Raw genomic sequence first — 27,021 nt, forward strand, 5'->3', positions numbered from 1 at the left:
AACATCTGATACATCAACCACAACTGCAGACCAAACCGCAACAGCTGTTGGGACAACAAGTTTTGATGCCACATCCACCTCACTAGTAATCTCAACTGTTGAGTCAACCTCTACAAATAATGAAGAAAAAGGTACTTTAGCACCTGATACAGAAACCACAGCTGCAGCTCAAACCATAACGACTGCTGGGGCAACACCAAATATATATGATGGCACATCCAGCTCAACTGTATCGTCAAATGTAGAATTGATCTCAACAACTAAGACAGACTCAGTAACTTCAGCACCTGATACAGAAACAACTACATCTCAATCCAAAACAACTTCTGGGGCAGCAACAATACATTTTGACTTCACTTCCACCTCATCGATATCATCAACTATGGAATTAACCTCTACAAGTACAGCAGAAACAATGACTACAGCACTTGATTTAGTAACAGGGGATATGACTGAAACCAAAACAGCTGCTGAGGCAACAACACCTTCTGATGCCACTTCCACCTCAACTATAATCTCAACTGCTGAGTCAACCCTCACAAGTAATGCAGAAACAATGACTTTGACACCTGATACAGCAATACCATCTTCAACTCAAACCACATCAGATGCTGGGGCAGTAACAGAAACAAATTTTGATGCCACATACACTTTATTGGCATCCTCAACAGTGGAGGCAACTGCAACAAGTTTTGCAGAAACAAAAACTACAGCGCCTAATGATGCAACCACAACTGCATCTGAAACCACACCAGCTGCTGAAGAACTAACCCCAACATATGATGCTACATCTATTACACCAATATCCACAGCTGAAGAACTATCAACAACAACTACTACAGACACAATGGCTACAGAATCTGATACAGAAACCACATCTGCAGCTCAAACCATAACGACTGCTGGGGCAACAGCAAATATATATGATGGCACATCCAGCTCCTTTGTATCGTCAAATGTAGAATTGACCTCAACAACTGAGACAGACTCAGTAACTTCAGCACCTGATACAGAAACAACTACAGTTCAATCCACAACAACTTCTGGGGCAGCAACAAAAAAATTTGACTTCACTTCCACCTCATCAGTATCATCAACTATGGAGTCAACCTCAACAAGTACAGCAGAAAAAATGACTACAGCACTTGATTTAGTAACAGGGGATATGCCTGAAACCAAAACCGCTGCCACTTCCACCTCAACCAAAATCTCAACTGTTGAGTCAACCCTTACAAGTAATGCAGAAACAATGACTTTGACTCCTGATAGAGCAATACCATCTTCAGCTCAATCCACAACAGATGCTTGGGCAATGACAGAAACAAATTTTGATGGCACATACACTTCATTGGCATCCTCAACTGTGGAGACAATTTCAACAAGTTTTGCAGAAACAAAAACTATAGCACTTGATGACGCAACCCCAACTGCATCTGAAACTACACCAGCTGCTGAAGAACTAACCCCAACGTATGATGCTACATCCATTACAACAATATCCACAGCTGAAGAACTATCAACAACAACTATTACAGACACAATGGCTACAGAATCTGATACAGAAACCACAACTACAGCTCAATCCTCACCATTTGCAGGAACAGGAACAACAACAATGTTTGATGCCACATCAACAACAATCTTATCCTCTACTGTGATGTCAAATTCAAGAAGTAATATAGAAACATCTGATACATCAACCACAACTGCAGACCAAACCGCAACAGCTGTTGGGACAACAAGTTTTGATGCCACATCCACCTCACTAGTAATCTCAACTGTTGAGTCAACCTCTACAAATAATGAAGAAACAGTTACTTTAGCACCTGATATAGAAACCACAGCTGCAGCTCAAACCATAACGACTGCTGGGGCAACAGCAAATATATATGATGGCACATCCAGCTCAACTGTATCGTCAAATGTAGAATTGATCTCAACAACTGAGACAGACTCAGTAACTTCAGCACCTGATACAGAAACAACTACAGCTCAATCCACAACAACTTCTGGGGCAGCAACAATAAATTTTGACTTCACTTCCACCTCATCGGTATCATCAACTATGGAGTCAACCTCAACAAGTACAGCAGAAACAATGACTACAGCACTTGATTTAGTAACAGGGGATATGACTGAAACCATAACAGCTGCTGAGGCAACAATACCTTCTGATGCCACTTCCACCTCAACTATAATCTCAACTGCTGAGTCAACCCTCACAAGTAATACAGAAACAATGACTTTGACACCTGATACAGCAATACCATCTTCAACTCAAACCACATCAGATGCTGGGGCAGTAACAGAAACAAATTTTGATGCCACATACACTTTATTGGCATCCTCAACAGTGGAGGCAACTGCAACAAGTTTTGCAGAAACAAAAACTACAGCGCCTAATGATGCAACCACAACTGCATCTGAAACCACACCAGCTGCTAAAGAACTAACCCCAACGTATGATGCTACATCTATTACACCAATATCCACAGCTGAAGAACTATCAACAACAACTACTACAGACACAATGGCTACAGAATCTGATACAGAAACCACATCTGCAGCTCAAACCATAACGACTGCTGGGGCAACAGCAAATATATATGATGGCACATCCAGCTCCTTTGTATCGTCAAATGTAGAATTGACCTCAACAACTGAGACAGACTCAGTAACTTCAGCACCTGATACAGAAACAACTACAGTTCAATCCACAACAACTTCTGGGGCAGCAACAAAAAATTTTGACTTCACTTCCACCTCATCAGTATCATCAACTATGGAGTCAACCTCAACAAGTACAGCAGAAAAAATGACTACAGCACTTGATTTAGTAACAGGGGATATGCCTGAAACCAAAACCGCTGCCACTTCCACCTCAACCAAAATCTCAACTGTTGAGTCAACCCTTACAAGTAATGCAGAAACAATGACTTTGACACCTGATACAGCAATACCATCTTCAGCTCAATCCACAACAGATGCTTGGGCAGTGACAGAAACAAATTTTGATGGCACATACACTTCATTGGCATCCTCAACAGTGAAGACAACTTCAACAAGTTTTGCAGAAACAAAAACTATAGCACCTGATGACGCAACCCAAACTGCATCTGAAACTACACCAGCTGCTGAAGAACTAACTCCAACGTATGATGCTACATCCATTACAACAATATCCACAGCTGAAGAACTATCAACAACAACTATTACAGACACAATGGCTACAGAATCTGATACAGAAACCACAACTACAGCTCAATCCTCACCATTTGCAGGAACAGGAACAACAACAATGTTTGATGCCACATCAACAACAATCTTATCCTCTACTGTGATGTCAAATTCAAGAAGTAATATAGAAACATCTGATAAATCAACCACAACTGCAGACCAAACCGCAACAGCTGTTGGGACAACAAGTTTTGATGCCACATCCACCTCACTAGTAATCTCAACTGTTGAGTCAACCTCTAAAAATAATGAAGAAACAGTTACTTTAGCACCTGATATAGAAACCACAGCTGCAGCTCAAACCATAACGACTGCTGGGGCAACAGCAAATATATATGATGGCACATCCAGCTCAACTGTATCGTCAAATGTAGAATTGATCTCAACAACTGAGACTGACTCAGTAACTTCAGCACCTGATACAGAAACAACTACAGCTCAATCCACAACAACTTCTGGGGCAGCAACAATAAATTTTGACTTCACTTCCACCTCAGCGGTATCATCAACTATGGAGTCAACCTCAACAAGTACAGCAGAAACAATGACTACAGCACTTGATTTAGTAACAGGGGATATGCCTGAAACCATAACCGCTGCCACTTCCACCTCAACCAAAATCTCAACTGTTGAGTCAACCCTTACAAGTAATGCAGAAACAATGACTTTGACACCTGATAGAGCAATACCATCTTCAGCTCAATCCACAACAGATGCTTGGGCAGTAACAGAAACAAATTTTGATGGCACATACACTTCATTGGCATCCTCAACTGTGGAGACAATTTCAACAAGTTTTGCAGAAACAAAAACTACAGCACCTGATGACGCAACCACAACTGCATCTGAAACTACACCAGCTGCTGAAGAAATAACCCCAACGTATGATGCTACATCCATTACAGCAATATCCACAGCTGAAGAACTATCAACAACTATTACAGACACAATGGCTACAGAATCTGATACAGAAACCACAACTACAGCTCAATCCTCACCATTTGCAGGAACAGGAACAACAACAATGTTTGATGCCACATCAACAACAATCTTATCCTTTACTGTGATGTCAAATTCAAGAAGTAGTATAGAAACATCTGATACATCAACCACAACTGCAGACCAAACCGCAACAGCTGTTGGGACAACAAGTTTTGATGCCACATCCACCTCACTAGTAATCTCAACTGTTGAGTCAACCTCTACAAATAATGAAGAAACAGTTACTTTAGCACCTGATACAGAAACCACAGCTGCAGCTCAAACCATAACGACTGCTGGGGCAACAGCAAATATATATGATGGCACATTCAGCTCAACTGTATCGTCAAATGTAGAATTGACCTTAACAACTGAGACAGACTCAGTAACTTCAGCACCTGATACAGAAACAACTACAGCTCAATCCACAACAACTTCTGGGGCAGCAACAATACATTTTGACTTCACTTCCACCTCATCAGTATCATCAACTATGGAGTCAACCTCAACAAGTACAGCAGAAACAATGACTACAGCACTTGATTTAGTAACAGGGGATATGACTGAAACCATAACAGCAGCTGAGGTAACAATACCTTCTGATGCCACTTCCACCTCAACTATAATCTCAACTGCTGAGTCAACCCTCACAAGTAATGCAGAAACAATGACTTTAACACCTGATACAGCAATACCATCTTCAACTCAAACCACATCAGATGCTGGGGCAGTAACAGAAACAAATTTTGATGCCACATACACTTTATTGGCATCCTCAACAGTTGAGACAACTTCAACAAGTTTTGCAGAAACAAAGACTACAGCGCCTAATGATGCAACCACAACTGCATCTGAAACTACACCAGCTGCTGAAGAAATAACCCCAACGTATGATGCTACATCTATTACACCAATATCCACAGCTGAAGAACTATCAACAACAACTATTACAGACACAATGGCTACAGAACCTGATACAGAAACCACAACTACAGCTCAATATTCACCATTTGCTAGAACAGGAACAACAACCACTTTTGATGCCACGTCAACATCAATGATTTCCTCTGCTGTGGTGTCAAATTCAAGAAGTAATATAGAAACATCTGATACATCAACCACAACTGCAGATCAAACCACAACCGCTCTTGAGACAACAAGTTTTGATGGCACTTTCACCTCACCAGTAATCTCAACTGTTGAGTCAACCTCTACAAATAATGAAGAAACAGTTACTTTAGCACCTGATACATCAACCACAGCTGCAACTCAAACTATAACGACTGCTGGGGCAACAGCAAATATCTATGATGGCACATCCAGCTCAATTGTATCGTCAAATGTAGAATTGACCTCAACAACTGGGACAGACTCAGTAACTTCAGCACCTGATACAGGAACAACTACAGCTCAATCCACAACAACCGCTGGGGCAGCAACAGTAACTTTTGTCTTTACATCAACTTCTTTGGTATCCTCATCTATGGAATCAACCTCAAAAAGTATAAGAGAAACAATGACTACAGCACTTGGTTTATCGACAAGGGATATGCCTGAAAACATAACAGCTGCTGAAGGAACAATATCTTCTGATGCCACTTCCACCTCACCCATATTCTCAACTGTTGAGTCAACCCTTACAAGTAATGCAGAAACAATGCCTTTGACACCTTATACAGCAATAACATCTTCAGCCCAATCCACAACAGATGCTGGGGCATTAACAGCAACAATTTTTGATGTCACATACACTTCATTGGCATCCTCAACTGTGGAGACAACTTCAACAAGTTTTGCAGAAAAAATGACTACAGCACCTGAAAATGCAACCGCAGCTGTCTCTGAAACTACACCAACTGCTGGAGAAATAACCCCAATGTATGATGCTACATCCATTACACCAATATTCACAGCTTTAGAATTATCATCAACAACTATTGCAGATACAATGGCTACAGAACCTGATAGAGAAACCAAAACTAAAGCTCAATCCTCACCATTTGCTGGAAAAACATCAACTTTTGATGCCACATCTACATCAGTGTTGTCCTCTACTGTGGTGTCAAATTCAAGAAGTAATATAGAAACATCTGATATATCAACCACATCTGTGGATCAAACCGCAACAGCTGTTGGGACAACAAATGTTGATACCACATCCACCTCACTAGTATTCTCAACTGATGAGTCAACCTCTTCAATTACTGAAGAAACAGTTACTTTAGCACCTGATGCATCAACCACAGCTGCAGCTCAAACCCCAACAACGGCTGGGTCTACAGCAAAAACCTATAATGGCACATCCAGCTCAACTGTATCCTCAAATGTTGAATCAACCTCAACAGATACAGTCACAGTAACTGTAGCAACTAATACAGAAGAAACTACAGCTCAATCCACAATAACTGCTGGAGCAGCAACAATAACATTTGATTCCACATCCACCTCATTAGTATCCTCAACTTTGGAGACAACATCAAGTAATACAGAAACTGTTTTTTTGGCACCTGACACAGCAAACACAACTATAGCTCAATTAACAACAGCTGCTGGGTCAGTAACAAAAACAGCTACTGCTACCACATCCACCTCATGGGTGTCCTCAACTGTGGAGTCAACTTCTGCAAATACTTCAGAAACAATGACTACAGCACCTGATACAGCAACTGGAACTGCGTCCGAATCCAAAACAGCCACTGGGGTAACAACGACATTTTATGATGTCACATCCACCTCACCAGTTTTCTCAACTTTAGGATCAAAATCAAGAATTAATGCAGACACAATGTCTTTAGGACCTCATACAAAAACCACCACTACAACTCAATCCTCAACAGCTTCTGAAGCAGCAACAGTAACCATCTTTGATGTCAATTCCACATCAATGCTATCCTCAACTGTGGTGTCAAATTCAGCAAGTTATATAGAAACAATTGATACAACAACCACAACTGCAGATCAATCCACAACAGCTGCTGGGACAACACGTTTTGATGCCACATCCACCTCAGCAGTATTTACAACTGTTGAGTCAACCCTTACAAGTAATAGAGAAACAATGACTTTAATACCTGATGCAGCTATAACATCTACAGCTCAATCTACAACAGATGCTGGGGCATCAACGGCAACAACTTTTGATGCCGTATACCCTTCATTGGCATCCTCAACTGTAGAGACAACTACATCTAGTAATGGAGTACCAAGGACTACACCAAATGAAAATGTAACCACAACTGCATCTGAAACTACACCAGCTGCTGGAGAAATAATGCCAACATATGATGCTACATCCATTACACCAATATCCAAAGCAGTAGAATCATCATCAACAACTATTGCAGACACAATGGCTACAGAACCTGATACAGAAACCACAACTACAGCTCATTCCTTAATATTTGCAGGAACAGGAACAACAACAACCACTTTTGATGCCACATCAACATCAATGTTATCCTCTACTGCGGTGTCAAATTCAACAAGTAATATTGAAACATCTGATACATCAACCACAACTGCAGACCAAACAACAACAGCTGCTGGGACAACAAGTTTTGATGCCACATCCAACTCACTAGTTTTCTCAACTGTTGGGTCAACCTCTACACATAGTGAAGAAAACTTTACTTTAGCACCTGATACATCAACCACAGCTGCAGCTCAAACCATAACAACTACTGGGGCAACAGCAAATATCTATGATGGCACATCCAGCTCATCTGTATCCTCAAATGTAAAATTGACCTCAACAACTGAGACAGACTCAGTACAATCTTCACCTGATACAGAAACAACCACAGCTCAATCCACAACAACTTCTGGGGCAACAACAATTAGTTTTGATTTCACTTCCACCTCATTAGTATTCTCAACTATGGAGTCAACCTCAACAAGTATAAGAGAAACAATGACTACAGCACTTGATTTAGCAACAAAAGCTATGCCTAAAACCATAACAGCTGCTGAGGCAACAATATCTTCTGATGCCACGTCCACCTCACCCATATTCTCAACTGTTGTGTCAACCCCTACAAGTAATGCAGAAACAATGACTTTGACACCTGATACAGCAATAACATCTTTAGCTCAATCCACATCAGATGCTGGGGCATCAACAGCAATAACTTTTGATGCCACATACACTTCATTGGCATCCTCAACAGTGGAGACAACTTCAACAAGTTTTGCAGAAACAAAGACTACAGCACCTGATGTTGCAACCACAACTGCATCTGAAACTACACCAGCTGCTGAAGATATAACCCCCAGGTATGATGCTACATCCATTACACCAATATCCACAGCTGTAGAATTAGCATCAACTACTATTGCAGACACAATGTCTACAGAACCTCATAGAGAAACCACAACTACAGCTCAATCTCCACCATTTGCTGGAACAGGAACAACATTACCTTTAGATGCCACATCAACAACAATGTTATCCTCTACTGTGGTGTCAAATTCAAGAAGTAATATAGAAACATCTGATACATCAACCACAACAGCAGATCAAATCACAACAGCTGCTTGGACAACAAGTTTTGATGCCACATCCACCTCACCTGTATTCTCAACTGTTGAGTCAACCTCTACACATATTGAAGAAAACGTTACTTTATCACCTGATACATCAACCACAGATGCAGCTCAAACCACAACAACGGCTGGGTCAACAACAAAAACCTATGATGGCACAATTGTATCCTCAAATGCTGAATCAACATCAACAGATCCAGTCACAGTAACTGCAGTAACTTATACAGAAAAAAACACAGCTCAATCCATAACAACTGCTGGATCAGCAACAGTAACTTTTGATTCCAGATCCACCTCATTAGTATCCTCAACTGTGGAGTCAACCTCAACAAATAATAGAGAAACAACGACTACAGCACTTGATTTAGCAACAAGAGCAATGCCTGAACTCATAACAGCTGCTGGGGCAACCACATCTTTTAATGCCACTTCTTCCTCACCCATTTTCTCATCTGTTCAGCCAGTCCTTACAAGTGATGTAAAAACAATGACTTTGGCACCTGATACATCAACAACAACTACAGCTCAATTCACAACAGCTGCCAGGGCATCAAAAGCAACAACCTTTGGTGCCACATACACATCATTAGTATCCTCAACTGTGGAGACAACTTCAACAAGTAATACAGAAACTGTTTTTTTGGCACCAGACACAACTATAGCTCAATTAACAACAGCTGCTGGGTCAGTAACAAAAACAGCTTCTGCTACCACATCCACCTCATGGGTGTCCTCAACTGTGGAGTCAACTTCAGCAAATACCTCAGAAACAATGACTACAGCACCTGATACAGCAACTGGAACTGTGTCCGAATCCACAACAGCCACTGGGGTAACAACAACATCTTATGATGTCACATCCACCTCACCAGTTTTCTCAACTTTAGGATCTCAATCAAAAATAAATGCAGACACAATGTCTTTAGGACCTGATACACAAACCACAACTACAACTCAATCCTCAACATCTTCTGGAGCAGCAGCAGTAACAACCTTTGATGTCAATTCCACATCAATGTTATCCTCTACTGTGGTGTCAAATTCAACAAGTACGATAGAAACATCTGATACAACAACCACAGCTGCAGATCAAACCACAACAGCTGCTGGGACAACACGTTTTGATGCCACATCCACCTCAGCAAAATTCACAACTGTTAAGTCAAACTCTACAAGTACTGTGGAAACTGTTTCTTTAACACCTAATAACACCACAGCTGCAGCTCAAACCACAGCAACTGTTGGGGCAACACCAAAAACCTTTGATGGTACATCCACCTCATCACTTTCCTCAATTGTAGAATTGACCTCAACAACTGAGACAGACACTGTAACTACAGCACCTGATACAGAAACAACTACAGCCCATGCCACAACAACTGCTGGGGCAGCAACAGTAACTTTTGATTTCACTTCCACCTCATCGGTATCCTCAACTATGGAGTCAACCTTAACAAGTATAACAGAAACAACGACTACAACACTTGATTTAGCAACAAGAGCTATGCCTGAAACCATAACAGCTGCTGAGACAACAATGCCTTCTGATGCCACGTCCACCTCATCTGTATCTTCATCTGTGGGGTCAACCTCAACAAGTAATTCAGAAACAATGACTTCTGCTTATGCCTTTCCAACCACAAGTAACAAAACAGCTGCTGGAGTAGCATTAACCTATAATACCCTATCCACCTCATCAGTGTCCTCAATTGTGGATTCAACTTCAATAACTAATGCAGACACAACAACTACAGCACTTGATACAACAAATACAACTATGACTGAAACCACAACAACAGCGGAGGCAACAACATTACGTAATGGGGATGTTAGCATAGCAGTTGCTCCAGTAACAACTGCTGATGCAACATCACAAAGTTTAAATGCACCAACCACAACTTTTCCTGAAACAAAGTTTGATGCAACCACAAAAAATTTAGAGGCAGCAGCCACTTCTCCAAAATTCTCAAATATGGAATGGACTTCAGCAACTTATCCAGTCAACACAACTATGGTTGAAACAATACTAGACCTTTCAAAAACAACCACCAGTGCAACAACAACTATTTTTGATGCACAAACCACCTCTTTACCACTACCAACTGTTGCACAAACATTAGCTCATGTAACAACCACAACTCTGCCGGCCAACACAGCTTTTGCTGCAACCACAACAAATACGGACATTTCAACTTTTCCAAAAATCTCAACTGCTGCACCAAAAACAACATCTGATGAAGCATCCACAACTACAATTGAGCCTTTTTTAACTAATCATACAACACTGGCACATTTGGCAGCCACACCCACCTATACAGCATCCTCAACTTCAGAAACAACATCTACAATTGATGCACCAACCACCACTATGTCTGAACCAGTAACAAATATTAGTGTAACAGCAGGTTTGGATACCACAACAACATTTTCAGCACCCTCAGGTATAGCATCAAAGTTAACAGATGCTGCAACTGTTCTTGTGAACACAACAACAACTTTAGATGCCGCAGCTACTATTTCACCATCCTCAAATGCAACTGAAATGTCAGCAACTCATCCTGCAACCATAGCAATACCAGTAAACACAACTAATGATGATACATCAACAGCTTTGGATGATACAACCACTCAAATATCCTCAACAGAAGCACCAATTTCAACTACAGATGAAGCAACCACAGTTACAACTGAAACCACAACTTATATTGGTGGAACAACAATAACTTTGAATGCCACAATTAATCCATCTGTATTTTCGACAACCATTAGTGCAACAACTTTGGCTGAAGAAAGCAACCTTCCATCAGCTTTAAATGAAACAGAGATGTCGACAACTAATGCATCAATTACAACTGTGCCTGAAACTACAACAAACCTTCAAACAACAACTTCAGATAAAGGATTATCCAATTTTGCTGTAACAACAAGACCTGAAACATCCTCATTTCCAACAACTAATTCTAAAATCACTACAGAAATTGGTTTCACAACAACACCTTCAACCACACTTAAATCTTCATCAACGATTGCTCCACAATCAACAACAGATGTGGCAACAACTTCAGTCCAACCAACAACATCTGGTCTTAAATTAAATACAAATTCTCCAACCTCCTCACCATTAACACCAATGTTGGCAACTGAATCAGCAACCACAACTATGTCTGAAACCACATCAGCTATTAGTGTGGCAACCGAAACTTTGGATACTAACAATACATTGGCTACAAATCCACCAACAACTACTATTTTGGCTGAAACCATTTTACCTCCTACAACTACTGGTGAGATATGTGCAATTACTACTGCTATTAAAATGACCACTATAGTCATTCTCATTGTTTGTCTATTTTAAATATCATAAAACATATGTCACGTCTGCCATGTTTACTCTAAAATTTAAAACGTTTCTGATGCAGTGATTTGTGCTATAGGCTTTTTTCATTCAAAAATGGAAGTTCTGTCATCACATTTTACTAATTACAAACGTGGTTGAGTTTCTTTCTTTTGTTGAAGGAAGATTCATTGGAGAATGATTTTGACTTCCATAGTATTTTTAGTCCCTACAATGGATGGTAAAGGAATAGTTCACCCAAAACTGAAAATTCTGTCATCAAATTTGATTGGTCTGACAATTATTCTGACACAGTAGATCGCAGAGAAATTTAAATCTACAAGAAATCCTAACACACACAACCTACTAGGTGTGTAATCGTACACAGAAATCATGGTTCGGTACTTACCTCAGGTTTTGGGGTCACGGATCAGTACAGGTTCTGTTCGGTAGAACAGGAATAAGCTCAAATCCCCAATTTTTGTTTGTTTATTTTGAACAGGCGTACTTGTTGTGTCCACCTGCTTCGAATGTTAATCTTCTCGATTAAATAGACATTATCAGTGGTTATTAACTGATAGATATGGGCCAGTAGGGGCCTTCTGTGCCTACTGGGAGGCTATATAATAGAGAAGACTCCAGATCTGTTTTTACATTACTGTGACGGATGCGTTTAGGCTTGGGGTAGGTGTAGACGTTAATAAAATACAATTTTATTTACAATTTTTATTTATTAATATTATTTAATACATTTTAAAATTATTCTCATGATTAATCAGCTGTTCTAATAGAGAAGACTCTAGATCCAGATCTGTTTTTGATGGTTGGGTTTAGGGTTGAGGTAGGGGTAGACGTTAATGAAATACAATTAATGGGAAATTTAATAAATTAAATAAAAAATACTCACTACCTTTGTCAGCAGCCGTATGCGATCTATAGCTGATAAAACATGTGGATAGATTATAACAACCTTCTGAGCTTACCAGTAGGCACAGAAGGTCCCTACTGGCCCATATCTGTCAGCTGATAACCACTAATAACACCCATTCAATCGAGTAATAACATTCGAATCGGCCGTTATGTCACAATCAGCTACAGAACTGAAAGTCTGATTGACTATTAAAAGTACAAAATAAATAGAATAATGAAAAATAAAATGTCATACTTAGGTTACTGCTTATTTTAAAGGAGCCCAATTCTCCTAAAAAAAATAAAAAACAGTAAATCTGCAAATGATTTAGCAAGCTTCAAAACTGAAATCTCTTTTAATTTCATCATGCAGTGACGCTTCAATATCTAAATGTTCTACTAATGATGTATCATTACTCTCCTTTTCTCTTTCTTCCGTTTCTCTCTTTTTTTTATACTGCAGCCACAACGACAACTCCAGTTCCAGTAACTCAAAATCCCATAGAAGCACCAACTGTGTAAGTGCAATTTTAAAGTATATAGTTTCATTTATTTCAATGATCTTACTCATCATTTTTATTTTCCTCCCTTTCAGGATTGGGACAGTGATCATTTACATCCAGCTCATATTCGTCACACTGGGCCCCATACCAAGCGAGAATACAATAATGCAGTTGGTTAACTCTATGCTGGACTCACGTTTCAGAATCAAACGAGATGTAGGAGCACAAAGCCTGAACACCCCTGTGAGCATTGTGAATGTTACTTATACAAGTGAGTTTTCCCTCCTCCGTTTAGTCACCAATGAATAGCTGTACTTATTACAATACAAGGATATCCCTATACAACATCAGCTAACATGTATTATGTGTTTTACCTGTTTAAGAAATTTCTGACAAATCATATGCCCTGAATTTTGGATTTGGAATCGCCAATGTTTCCATGTCTGAGAAAATTGAACTCAGGAATGAAACATACAAGTTAATCCAGGAGTCTGTAAATAAACTGGTGAGTTTGAGAACATTTCTTGTAAATAAATAAGCTTTTGATAAAGTTTAATTCCTGATATCAACTTTCCTGATATAACTTCATTAATTAATTTCCTTTCATGTTTGCTTCATGTTTCAGCTGAACCAAATCCTAAATAACCCCACAGCCACTCCATTTGTGTTCAAAAATGTCAATTTCACGTAAGATATAAACCTTCTTTAGAGCAGACATATGCACTGATTCCAAGGTGTTTTTGAGGTGTTTATTTATCAATGTTGATTTGTTTTTTTCTCCGCAGGGGTAATTCCACCTCTATCCAGGCAAGTGTGTACTATGTATTCTCAGAAAGTGACATCACACAACCCAACGCCTTTATTAGTGCCCTTCTTGTGGTTAACAAAGGTGTGTACTTCTGCTCATAAATTCGATTATCATTAATAGCTTTGTATATTATTGGAATCTTATTGGAATTACACCTTGTCATCAACAGATGCAGTTACCACACCTCCACCAACAACCACCACCTATTACTCCATAGTGCTGAACACTACAGTCCCAAGCAACAGCACAAATGCAGCATGGGTTGTGGCCATAATTGTACCCTGTGCAATCGTTATCATCCTCGTACCTTGCTGGATTCTACTGTGTGTAAGTTCCATAAAAATTTAAGAAGAAAGTATGCATATTATAATTTAAATGATAATGGTAAATGGTGGCTCAGTGGTTAGCACTGTAGTCTCACAGCAAGAAGGTTGCTGGTTCGAGTTACGACTGGGCCAGTTGGCATTTCTGTGTCGAGTTTGCATGTTCTCTCCATGTTGGCAAGGATTTTGCTCCTGTTTTCCCCACAGTCCAAAGATATGCGCTATAGGTGAATTGAATAAACTAAATTGGCCATAGTGAATGTGTGAAAATGAGAGTGTATAGGTGTTTTTAAGTAGTGGGTTGCGGCTGGACGAGCATCCACTGTATAAAACATCTGCTAGATAAGTTGGTGGTTTATTCCACTATGGCGACCCCTGATAAATAAAGGAACTAAGCTGAATGTAAATAAATGAATTAATAAATGGTAAAAGTGATATGACAGCTGAAAGTTATGTAGGCAACTAAGGTTATTTGCTAATCTAATATTGCTATCTCTTGATTGTCAGTGTTTGCTCTGTGGTTGCTGCACATCAATAAGACGACGATGGCGCAGAAGAAGAGGCTCATACAATCTGCAACACACAGCCCAAACCAGCTTCTTATAGACAACTGGAGAACAATTTCAAGAAGAGGAATACATCATGACAAAATTAATTACACTGATCACTTCTGTTTTTTTCTATAATGAATACGCTATCTTTTTAATTGTAAAATGCACTATTTATTTATTGTATCAATTTTGCTGTACAGACGTGCTCCTAAATTTTCATAAATGTAATTTATTTTCAGAATTGTATTACCCAGTAATTAAATGTATTTAATAAGAGTGTGAGGTTCAACCTCTGTAAATTTTAGAACCATTACTCCCTAATTAATTTATTTGACATTACTCATTTCATTTCATGGGGCTATATTGATTGTGTTTAACTTATTTACAATTAGATTAACTTTATTTTTGTGTAACTCAAAAAAGTCATTGTGTGCTTATAAATGTAAAATAATATATTTAGAAATAGATGTATATATATATATATATATATATACATATATATATATATATATATATATATATATATATATATATATATATATATATATATATATATATATATAATATGTAAAATAGCAGCAATATACGCACACAGCTTGACATAATTTTTAAATTTTTTTTCTGTATAAGTGCATGTCTTAACGATCACTTCTGTTAGTAATGATCACCTCTGTAACTTTGCTAACAGGTGCTAAAGAGAAATTCAGTTAGAAAAGTCAAACTTTTTCATCTATTCATATATATTCAATTTATCTACAGTACCAAGTACCATTTATGTATAATCAAGTGACTAATGATAATCTAATGCAAACTCTAAACTCTTTCATTCATCTTTGACGATAATCTGATGCAAACTTAATAAAAATTTTCATTGTTAAACATTGATGTTTATTTTCATTGCATTTTTTTTACAATAATGAATATGTTAAAGTTGTTGTGCAGTTTAAAAAAACTCTGTTACAACCATGTCAATTTTTTTCTTTAACAAACATTAATATAATGTCGAGAATCACTATGTTGATCGTTAAAAAGAAATAAAATTGTCACCTTTTGCCTTAATGCCATTCTTAAGCCTGTTTGCTTCTATGAATTTTTGTTTAAGATAAACTAAGACAAAATACAAAGAAAGGAAAGAAATGAGAAAAAATGTTTTTGTCAAATATATAATTGGCTAATACAGAAATTAGTTTACTGACAGAGATGGAACTAAAGAAAGGCAAACAACAACACAGTCCAACAATAGGGGGAAACAGTGAGCTGTGCCGGGCAATTGTGGGTGAGCGCTGAATCAGCCTTGACTACAAGGGAGTTGCTGAGAAATAGCAGGTGGTGAAAACCCGCACCAACATTATGAAGCTGCAGGCCCCAAGTGGTGCTCGCTGCAGAGCCATTTGAGGAGAGCTGAGCTAACCGCGCTTAGATCTGCTCGCTCAGACAGCTAGACCTGCACTTCCAGACGTTCACAGTGCCACCTGCTGTTTAAAAGATCGACTAAACTGAATTCCGCTGCTTCTAAATTGTAATTTAAACAGTTTTTTTCTACTATAAAATATTACTCTATGATTGAATACATTATTATATGAAATATTAAATATACTAGATTTTGATTTAATGCATTGATTCTGTTGTATTTTTTTTCATTGCATTTGTAAATAGATTTTGTTCAGTTACTTTATATTTTCAGACAATTTTTTGTCCTTTTTTATTCATTAAGGATTTATCACTGTTTCGTATTGAGTTGAGAGAATTAATATTATCTTCATATACAATAATTTCTTCACATACAATAAATCATAGTACTCTGAGTAATTTTCTCAGAACAAACTTTTTTTTTGGGTACTTTTTTATGAGGTCCTACAAGCTGTAAACAATGCAGAGAAAAATTGTGAAAAATAATAGAGTAATAAAATAATTAGAGTAATAACTATTTTTTTACGTAGAAAATAACATCAAGTAAAATAAATGCTTTACATTCTTGTTGGGGAGATTTTTCATTTCTACAGCAAAAAAAACTGGAAACATCTGCAGTCTTTGGTGCACTTTATTAGTGTAGGCAGAGACCCCTTTTTAAAATTGTAATATCAATGTGGGGAAAAATACACACAACAAGCAAATTATTTTTGATTTCACCTTAGAGAGCTTATATTGTAAATTTTATGCAGAGTAGCTGATATTTTGATTTCCAAAAACGTATTTGTAATCATTACAGAACTTATTAATAATTGATAAACTGTTATTGTGTTACTGTTATTGTCTTTGGGAGCACTTTCAGATAGATAATACAGTAATATGTAGCACTAAAATGTTACAAATAATAATTGTGTTATATAGTATACATTTTGTTTTAACATTTTTACTTTAAAGTTTTTTTTTTTATTTTGCTAGAAAACATTGCTAGAAAATTGTTCCAGAATGGTACATTAATACATAAAGTAAGAGCAAGCTGTAAATATCATAAAATAATGCTCTTTTGACACTTATTTTAATCAAATCAAACACTGAAATAATTGTTTGTTAGTGTAATATTTTACATAACATTGATTTATGCCATAAAACCTGGTAATTTTCAGGAATCGCTTTAATTATCAATAACCCCACTGGCGTTTCTGATGTTGCAACTTGCTAGAAAGTGCTGGTCTGAGCGTGCAGTTGGGTCTCCGTACCTGCCGCTTCACCCAACCCAACAGCAGGTGGCACTGTCTGAGAAAACGACAGGTCTGGAAGTGCAGCACTTTGCGCTTGTCTGAGCGTGCAGTTGGGTCTCCGGGCCTGTGAAGAGGCACAGGTGAAGATACTACAGGACTCCGATTCAGAACCGGTCTAGCAGCCGGGCGGAGGAAACCAGCAGCAAGAGACTCACAGGTGGAGCAAAACAAGACAAAAATACATAACAAGACAACACAAAACAGACGGAGAGATAAATTAAAGCAAACTACACAAAAATAAATGAAACAAAAAAGAACAAATACTACCAAACGAAAATACGAAAATAGCACGTATATAAAATAGCACGTCAAAAAAAATAAATAAATAAATAAAAATAAAATTACAATAAAACCAAATAAGTAAGATAAACAAGAGACAAGAAACATTCAACCAGGCTGGGCAGAACCCTTACGGGCACAGCAATAGCTATCACTCTTTTTTATTTACTTTCTTCATATAACATTTATAATTGTATTTTTGCGTTTTATTGACTAAGTTAATTGAATGCAAACACTTTTTATTTTACTTCATATGAACAGTGACCACGTTTTTTTAAACAACAACAAAAAATAATAATAAAATAAATAATAATAATAATATTTATAATGGCTGAAAAACATGAGCTGACACAGCTATGCAAATTAAAAGTCATTAATCTTTTATAATTGAGTATTGAGTAATTTAAAATTTAGTAAAATGTAAGTTGTGTAAATAGCCTATAGGCTATTATACTTACAAAAAAAAGCTAAAATACAGGAAAAATGAACGTAAACACATAGACATTGTCACATCCACTCGACTGTTTACATTTCTTAGTTAGTTTGTGAGCGTTTATATGGGAACTGAGTCTGGCCTTGTTATGTCTTTGAAAGGTAAAAAAAAAAAATCCACTCGACTGTTTCAGTCGTAACCAATAGGCGCTCAGTTGTGGCTCATCATTGTGATGGTATCTATCTATCTATCTATCTATCTATCTATCTATCTATCTATCTATCTATCTATCTATCTATCTGTCTGTCTGTCTGTCTGTCTGTCTGTCTGTCTGTCTGTCTGTCTGTCTGTCTGTCTGTCTGTTTAGGCTTTCTATGTAACATCCACCCATTCATTCCTCCATACATACATATATACATACAGTTGAATTTCACAATTATTAGCCCTCTGAATTATTCAGGCCCCCTGTTTAATTTTTTACCCAATTTCTGTTTAACAGATTTTTTTTCAACACATTTCTAAATGTAATAGTTTTAATAACTCATTTCTAATAACTTTATGCCAAGATGACAGTAAATGAAAGCTTTAGCTATAGTTCTACCAGGAAGACTGAAATGTCATGTCATTCATAATAATTATTGTGTCTGCCTATAACAACCAAAGCAAGCCATGTATATAAGCTCATCTAAACAATCTGTTTCGCTGTTTAGCCTTTTATGCTGGATACCAGAATGATCATGCGATTTTACTGAAAACAGCCTGGTTAAACACTGTCAATCTTATTTATTGGGATTTCATGCCATCTTCATTAGCCATTCCATCTCAGTGATCTTATACTCTGTGTTTATTCATTACGTGTATACATAGTCTGCATGAGTTAAGTCTAACTCTTGTTTTATTAACGTTATATGTAGTCACTGAATCATGATATGCAAGTTAATGTCTGAAAGAGCACATATCTAACGTTATGGCCTTAAATCATTTAGTTCTAAATGTTTTTCTAGCTGGAATCAACATTATATAAACAAGTCTTATGCTATATCATAAAGCTAGAGCCGCGATGCAGACACAGACAATTTGGTATCGATTCAAGCTCTCAATCTCTTCGGCCCGTCTGGGCACGCTCTCAATCTCTTCGGACGGTCAGGGCACACTCTCAATCTCTTCAGCCCGTCGGGGCACGCTCTCTCTCCTCTGCCCGTCGGGGCACTCTCTCTCTCCTCTGCCCGTCGGGGCACGCTCTCTCTCCTCTGCCCGTCGGGGCACTCTCTCTCTCCTCTGCCCGTCGGGGCGCTCTCTCTCTCCTCTGCCCGTCGGGGCGCTCTCTCTCTCCTCTGCCCGTTGGGGCACAATCTCTCTCCTCTGCCCATTGGGGCACGCTCTCTCTCCTCTGCCCGTTGGGGTAAGCTCTCTCTCTTCTGCCCGTTGGGGCACTCTCTCTCTCCTCTGCCCGTCGGGGCACTCTCTCTCTCCTCTGCCCGTCGGGGCACTCTCTCTCTCTTCTGCCCATCGGGGCACGCTCTCTCTCCTCTGCCCGTCGGGGCACTCTCTCTCTCCTCTGCCCGTCGGGGCACGCTCTCTCTCTTCTGCCCATCGGGGCACGCTCTCTCTCCTCTGCCTGTCGGGGCACGCTCTCTCTCCTCTGCCCGTCGGGGCACTCTCTCTCTCCTCTGCCCGTCGGGGCACGCTCTCTCTCCTCTGCCTGTCGGGGCACGCTCTCTCTCCTCTGCCCGTCGGGGCACTCTCTCTCTCTTCTGCCCATCGGGGCACGCTCTCTCTCCTCTGCCCGTCGGGGCACTCTCTCTCTCCTCTGCCCGTCGGGGCACGCTCTCTCTCTTCTGCCCATCGGGGCACGCTCTCTCTCCTCTGCCCGTCGGGGCACTCTCTCTCTCCTCTGCCCGTCGGGGCACTCTCTCTCTCTTCTGCCCATCGGGGCACGCTCTCTCTCCTCTGCCCGTCGGGGCACTCTCTCTCTCCTCTGCCCGTCGGGGCACGCTCTCTCTCTTCTGCCCATCGGGGCACGCTCTCTCTCCTCTGCCCGTCGGGGCACTCTCTCTCTCCTCTGCCCGTCGGGGCACGCTCTCTCTCTTCTGCCCATCGGGGCACGCTCTCTCTCCTCTGCCTGTCGGGGCACGCTCTCTCTCCTCTGCCTGTCGGGGCACACTCTCTCTCTTCTGCCCGTCGGGGCACACTCTCTCTCCTCTGCCCGTCGGGGCACGCTCTCTCTCCTCTGCCTGTCGGGGCACGCTCTCTCTCTTCTGCCCGTCGGGGCACACTCTCTCTCCTCTGCTCGTCGGGGCACGCTCTCTCACCTCTGCCTGTCGGGGCACGCTCTCTCTCCTCTGCCCGTCGGGGCACGCTCTCTCTCTTCTGCCCGTCGGGGCACGCTCTCTCACCTCTGCTCGTCAGGGCACTCTCTCTTTCTCTCTCTCCTCTCTGCCCGTCGGTGCACTCTCTCTCTCTCTCCTCTGCCAGTCGGGGCACTCTCTCTCTCCTCTCTGCCCTTCGGGGCACGCTCTTTTCCGCCCGTTGGGGCACTCTGTCTCTCTCTCCTTTGCATGTCGGGGCACGCGCTCTCTCCTCTGCCTGTCGGGGCACTCTCTCTCGTCTGCTTGTCGGGGAACGCTTTCTCTTTTCCGCCCATTGGGGCAATCTCTCTCTCCTCTGCTTGTTGGGGCACTCTCTCTCTCCTCTGCCCGTCGGGGCACTCTCTCTCTCCTCTGCCCGTCGGGGCACTCTCTCTCTCTTCTGCCCATCGGGGCACGCTCTCTCTCCTCTGCCCGTCGGGGCACTCTCTCTCTCCTCTGCCCGTCGGGGCACGCTCTCTCTCTTCTGCCCATCGGGGCACGCTCTCTCTCCTCTGCCTGTCGGGGCACGCTCTCTCTCCTCTGCCCGTCGGGGCACTCTCTCTCTCCTCTGCCCGTCGGGGCACGCTCTCTCTCTTCTGCCCGTCGGGGCACGCTCTCTCTCCTCTGCCTGTCGGGGCACGCTCTCTCTCCTCTGCCTGTCGGGGCACGCTCTCTCTCCTCTGCCCGTCGGGGCACTCTCTCTCTCTTCTGCCCATCGGGGCACGCTCTCTCTCCTCTGCCCGTCGGGGCACTCTCTCTCTCCTCTGCCCGTCGGGGCACGCTCTCTCTCTTCTGCCCATCGGGGCACGCTCTCTCTCCTCTGCCCGTCGGGGCACTCTCTCTCTCCTCTGCCCGTCGGGGCACTCTCTCTCTCTTCTGCCCATCGGGGCACGCTCTCTCTCCTCTGCCCGTCGGGGCACTCTCTCTCTCCTCTGCCCGTCGGGGCACGCTCTCTCTCTTCTGCCCATCGGGGCACGCTCTCTCTCCTCTGCCCGTCGGGGCACTCTCTCTCTCCTCTGCCCGTCGGGGCACGCTCTCTCTCTTCTGCCCATCGGGGCACGCTCTCTCTCCTCTGCCTGTCGGGGCACGCTCTCTCTCCTCTGCCTGTCGGGGCACACTCTCTCTCTTCTGCCCGTCGGGGCACACTCTCTCTCCTCTGCCCGTCGGGGCACGCTCTCTCTCCTCTGCCTGTCGGGGCACGCTCTCTCTCTTCTGCCCGTCGGGGCACACTCTCTCTCCTCTGCTCGTCGGGGCACGCTCTCTCACCTCTGCCTGTCGGGGCACGCTCTCTCTCCTCTGCCCGTCGGGGCACGCTCTCTCTCTTCTGCCCGTCGGGGCACGCTCTCTCACCTCTGCTCGTCAGGGCACTCTCTCTTTCTCTCTCTCCTCTCTGCCCGTCGGTGCACTCTCTCTCTCTCTCCTCTGCCAGTCGGGGCACTCTCTCTCTCCTCTCTGCCCTTCGGGGCACGCTCTTTTCCGCCCGTTGGGGCACTCTGTCTCTCTCTCCTTTGCATGTCGGGGCACGCGCTCTCTCCTCTGCCTGTCGGGGCACTCTCTCTCGTCTGCTTGTCGGGGAACGCTTTCTCTTTTCCGCCCATTGGGGCAATCTCTCTCTCCTCTGCTTGTCGGGGCACGCTCTCTCTCTTATGCTTGTCAGGGCACGCTCTCTCCTCTACCTGTTGGGGCATGCTCTCTCTTTTATCTTCATCTGGGCTTCTAGCATATATTAGCCTAATTGTGTGCTTCGTTTTATCTTCATGTTGGATCTCTTATATATCTCTCTGCCCATCAGGGCACGATTTGCATGAATATACAATTTAAGCTATCTTATCTATTATCATTCTCTGTTTCATCCAGAGTTCTGCTCTATAGACGGGGCTTACTCCAAAGAACTTTATGAAAGGACCATAACGAACTCTCATTGAAGCAAACAATTCACAATAAATGTTTAAACGTTTTCTGCCTCCTAAAGTCTTTCTGGTAAAAATAATATTTTACTACATATTTTTCAAGACACTTCTATACAGCTGTGACATTTAAAAGCTTAACTAGGTTAACTAAGCAGGTTAGGGTAATTAGGTAAGTTATTGTATAACGATGCTTTACTTAAAATTAGCTCAACGGGGCTAATAATTTTGTCCCTAAAATGTTTTTTTGTTTTTTTTTTATTAATTTATTAATTTATTATTAAATTAATTTATTATAATAAATTTATTATTATTATTATTATTATTATTATTATATTATATTATTTATTATTTATTTATTAATTTTTTATTATTTTTTTTATTAAAAACTTTCACATTTTTACTGCATTTGCTCTTTGCAATTGTAATTTATTCACAGCATTGTGCAAAAGAATAAATACACCCTTATTTACAACAAAAATAAACTTCCTTTGGGTAGAGCTGTGTGTAACTGTATACAACATTACAGTATATATTGAAACTGAATCTACAACATAGTCTGTAAATCATTCATGAAATTGTTCAATTATGGAGACATTTACAGGGAAAAATAAAAGATTTAAAGATTTTTTTTTTTTAATTAGCTTGACAGATTTTGAGAACAACTTCAACATTTTAGTATGTAATGACTCAAGTAATGAAACGAGGACTATTAGTTTTATATGGAATGACTATTCAGCATTCACAAGTTCAGTTAATTTTGACTGACATGACATAAGCAAATGATAATGTAATAAAACAGTAGAGTTGCATGAAAGCAATTGATGCATGTCCAAAAGCATTTGCAATTTGTTGGAAGGAATGAGAAACTGTTACTATGATGTGCACAAATGACTAATAGTTTTGAGGAATGCATCAATTGATGTGCAAATGTAAATAGTGTTGTGAGAAATACACCAAAGCGACTGAGAAAAACTGTAAAAAAGAAAAGCAATTCAAAGGGGGCTAATAATTCTGACTTCAGCTGTATGTACATACATACATACATACATACATACATACATACATACATACATACATACATACATACATACATATAATCATGTGAAAAAAATTCATTTCATAGTGTGAAAGACACACTATGAAAGCCTGGGTTTATTCTAAGATTATTGAATTGGAATTTTAACTATATTGAATTTAAAATTATATTGAAATAGTAAGGTAATATAACTAAACAAATAAAATAAAAAAATAAAAAACTTTTCAAGATCTTGTGTTGATTTAATTCTACAAAAATGCATATTGTAACTGAGGAAAATTTTAGGACACCCTCACATTTATTTTCACTTAAAATGGCTCAAATCATAGACAGGTGCAGAGGTCACCTCAAGTTTACCCCGATGAATGTCAAGCGGGACCTACTGCAGGTTCTGGCTACTGTTGATATGAAAGTGCATGTCTCTACAATCAGAAAGACAATGCTCAAGTTTAACTTGCATGAGAGGTGTGCAAGGAGGAATCCATCAAGGCCAGAGAGAGTATTGACAAAGACCAGGACTTATGGAATATTGGAATTTGAAATAGAATTTTTTGAAAACCAGAACAGATAACATGTTTGGCGTAAACCAAAGACAGCATTCAAGGTAAAGAACCTCATACCAACTGTAAAGCACATAGGTGGAAGTGTCATGATTTTGGGTTGCTTTGCTGCAGCAGGATCTGGTCAGCTCACCATCATAATCCACCATGAATTCTATGGTGTATCAAAAGGTGCTTGAGGAACATGTGAGATATGTGTCCAAAAATTAAACCTTAAACGAAACTGGAGCATGCAATGCAACAATGACCCATAACATAGCATAACAGTAAATCAACGAAGTACTGGCTGAAAACTAAGAAATTGAGAGTCCTGGAATGGCCAAGTCAAAGCCCAGATCGTAATCTCATTGAGATGCTGTAAGGTGACTTGAAACGAGCTGTACATACAAAAAAAAAAAAACACCTCAAACATCTCACAGCTGAAATGATTCTGTATTGAAGAGAGGGCTACACCTTCCTCAGACTGATTTTAAAGACTGTTAGATGTCTACAAGAAATGTCTCTCTGTAGTTTTTTCAGCCAAAGGGCGTAACACTAGCTAGGGGGTAGGGCGTCTTAATTTTTTCCCCAGTTAGAATATGCAGTTTGGTAGAAATACATTTACAGAAGATCTTAAAAAGTCCTCTTTCAGTTTTAATTGTTTAGTTAATCTACCTTCATCTTTCTGCATTGTTAAAATTGAGATTAAATAACCATATATTTAAAAAACCTTACAAAATACCCAGGCTTTCATCAGGTGCTCTATTTTTTTCACATGACTGTACATACATGTCATTTGTGAATGAGTGACGCGCATAAATAGCTCATGGGTGCCCTGAAGGGGAAAAACTAGTTGCAAATATCAGATTTAAAATCTTAATAGAGTTAGCAGTATAGTGGAAACAGAGGATGCTTTTCCTCACCCCCACAGCTTAAAGAATGAAGTTTGTCTAGATTCTCCTCAGATAATTGGTAGTGATTGACGTAATTTTCAGCGAGTACACCCCAGCTGTTGTACTTGATTGACAAAACATCCTGCAACTTGACACTAACTGTGAAAATAATATAAATGAAAGTAGAAGTTGAATAAAATGGACTTTAACATGTAGCCAGAAACTGTTTTCTTTTAATACCTGATTAATACAACAAAAAAAAATAACTCTTAAAAATTACGGTTCCTGATTGCATTGATGCTTCAATGTAGATCTTTTTACATTCATACGCTTAATGGCTCAAAATGTTTCAATGCCAATGTTTGTTATCATTATGAGTTGGCCTACTAATCAGAGTACAACAGTCACTTAATTAGGCTACATTTTGTTAATATTATAAAATGATTACGATATGACTATAAAATTGGCTTACTGTATGCCAGCCTACATGTAAAAGTCTTCATACTGATGGCACATTTGTCTACCGTTAACTGATGGAGCTAGAGTAGGCATATGTGCCAAATTACTCAAATTATTTAAACGGAACCATCAGAATTTATTTTATTATTTTTTTTTATTATAAAGCTATCGTTATAAAAAAATATTTACCAACACATGACAGTGTTAATTAATTTTCTTTTTATAAGTCACATTTTTGAGCTGAAATTTTCTATCTGTATATCAAATGTTGAATCTCATCACAATATAATCCTTTGCCAATTCTTGACCTCTGTCTCACTGTATTATCATTGAACTGCAGCCCAAGAAAGCTGGTCAGACTGGTTTATTTATTCTTCATTAAAGTATGTTTTTCAAAAATGAAGGATCCTCCCTTATACTTGGTGCAGCCTACATTCTCTCAAGGCTGAGCTAAGCAATAATGACTTAAGTTAATATCATTTAATATCATTGACAAGGACTCTAATTATTTCAAATGATTTTTTTATGTTGCATTACAACAGTTAAACTGATACAGTTTGAATAATTGAATATGCTTTAAAATATGAATAACTTCTGTGATTAAAATCTCAATGTTCATTTCCCAAAATTTCATTGAAATATGCTGGTTTGAAAACAGTTGCACTGCTTTTTTAAAAAACTGATTTTATTTACCATTTAAACGTACAATAAATAAATACATAGATTTGAATGTTTATGCATTATATAGCCTACATTGTAAATTAATTAGGTGTAACGGTGGTGCAGTGGGTAGCAAGATCTCCTCGCAGCAAAACGGTCGCTGGTTCAAGCCTTGGCTGGGTCAGCTAAGCTGGCATTTCTATGTGGACTTTGCATGCTCACGTGAGTTTCCTCCTGGTTTCCCCCACAAGTCCAAAGACATGTGGTATAGGTGAATTGGGTAAGCCAAATTGTCCGTAGTGTATGAGTGTGAATGAGTGTGTATGGATGTTTCCCAGTGATGGGTTGCAGCTGGAAGGGCATCCGCTGTGTAAAATAAATGCTGGATAAGTTGGTGGTTCATTCTGCTGTGGCGACCCCAGATTAATAAAGGGACTAAGCTGAAAATAAAATAAATGAATGAATGTAAATTAACTAAAATTGACACTAAATATTAAATTAAACAAAAATATTTCTAATAAATGCATTTATTTTCTATTTATCAACTAAGATCGGTAAGTAAAAGGTTTCC

General features: G+C 40.0%; 1 protein-coding gene across 1 annotated transcript in view; it reads left to right on the forward strand.

Annotated features, from left to right (window-relative positions):
* LOC141386138 (uncharacterized) overlaps positions 1-15,604 on the forward strand; it is a 41,143-nt gene extending 25,539 nt beyond the window's left edge. The window contains exons 1-8 of the mRNA XM_073953132.1: positions 1-12,044; positions 13,467-13,521; positions 13,599-13,777; positions 13,890-14,011; positions 14,132-14,193; positions 14,292-14,395; positions 14,484-14,641; positions 15,145-15,604. The exon at positions 1-12,044 is cut by the window's left edge and continues 25,539 nt beyond it. Of these exons, the coding sequence (XP_073809233.1) occupies positions 1-12,044; positions 13,467-13,521; positions 13,599-13,777; positions 13,890-14,011; positions 14,132-14,193; positions 14,292-14,395; positions 14,484-14,641; positions 15,145-15,243 (12,823 nt within the window). The 3' untranslated portion in view covers positions 15,244-15,604. The remainder of the gene's footprint in view (positions 12,045-13,466; positions 13,522-13,598; positions 13,778-13,889; positions 14,012-14,131; positions 14,194-14,291; positions 14,396-14,483; positions 14,642-15,144) is intronic.
* Positions 15,605-27,021: the final 11,417 nt, after the last annotated feature.

This window comes from Danio rerio, chromosome 1, assembly GCF_049306965.1.
Source record: "Danio rerio strain Tuebingen ecotype United States chromosome 1, GRCz12tu, whole genome shotgun sequence".
NCBI classification, from domain to species: Eukaryota; Metazoa; Chordata; class Actinopteri; order Cypriniformes; family Danionidae; genus Danio; species Danio rerio.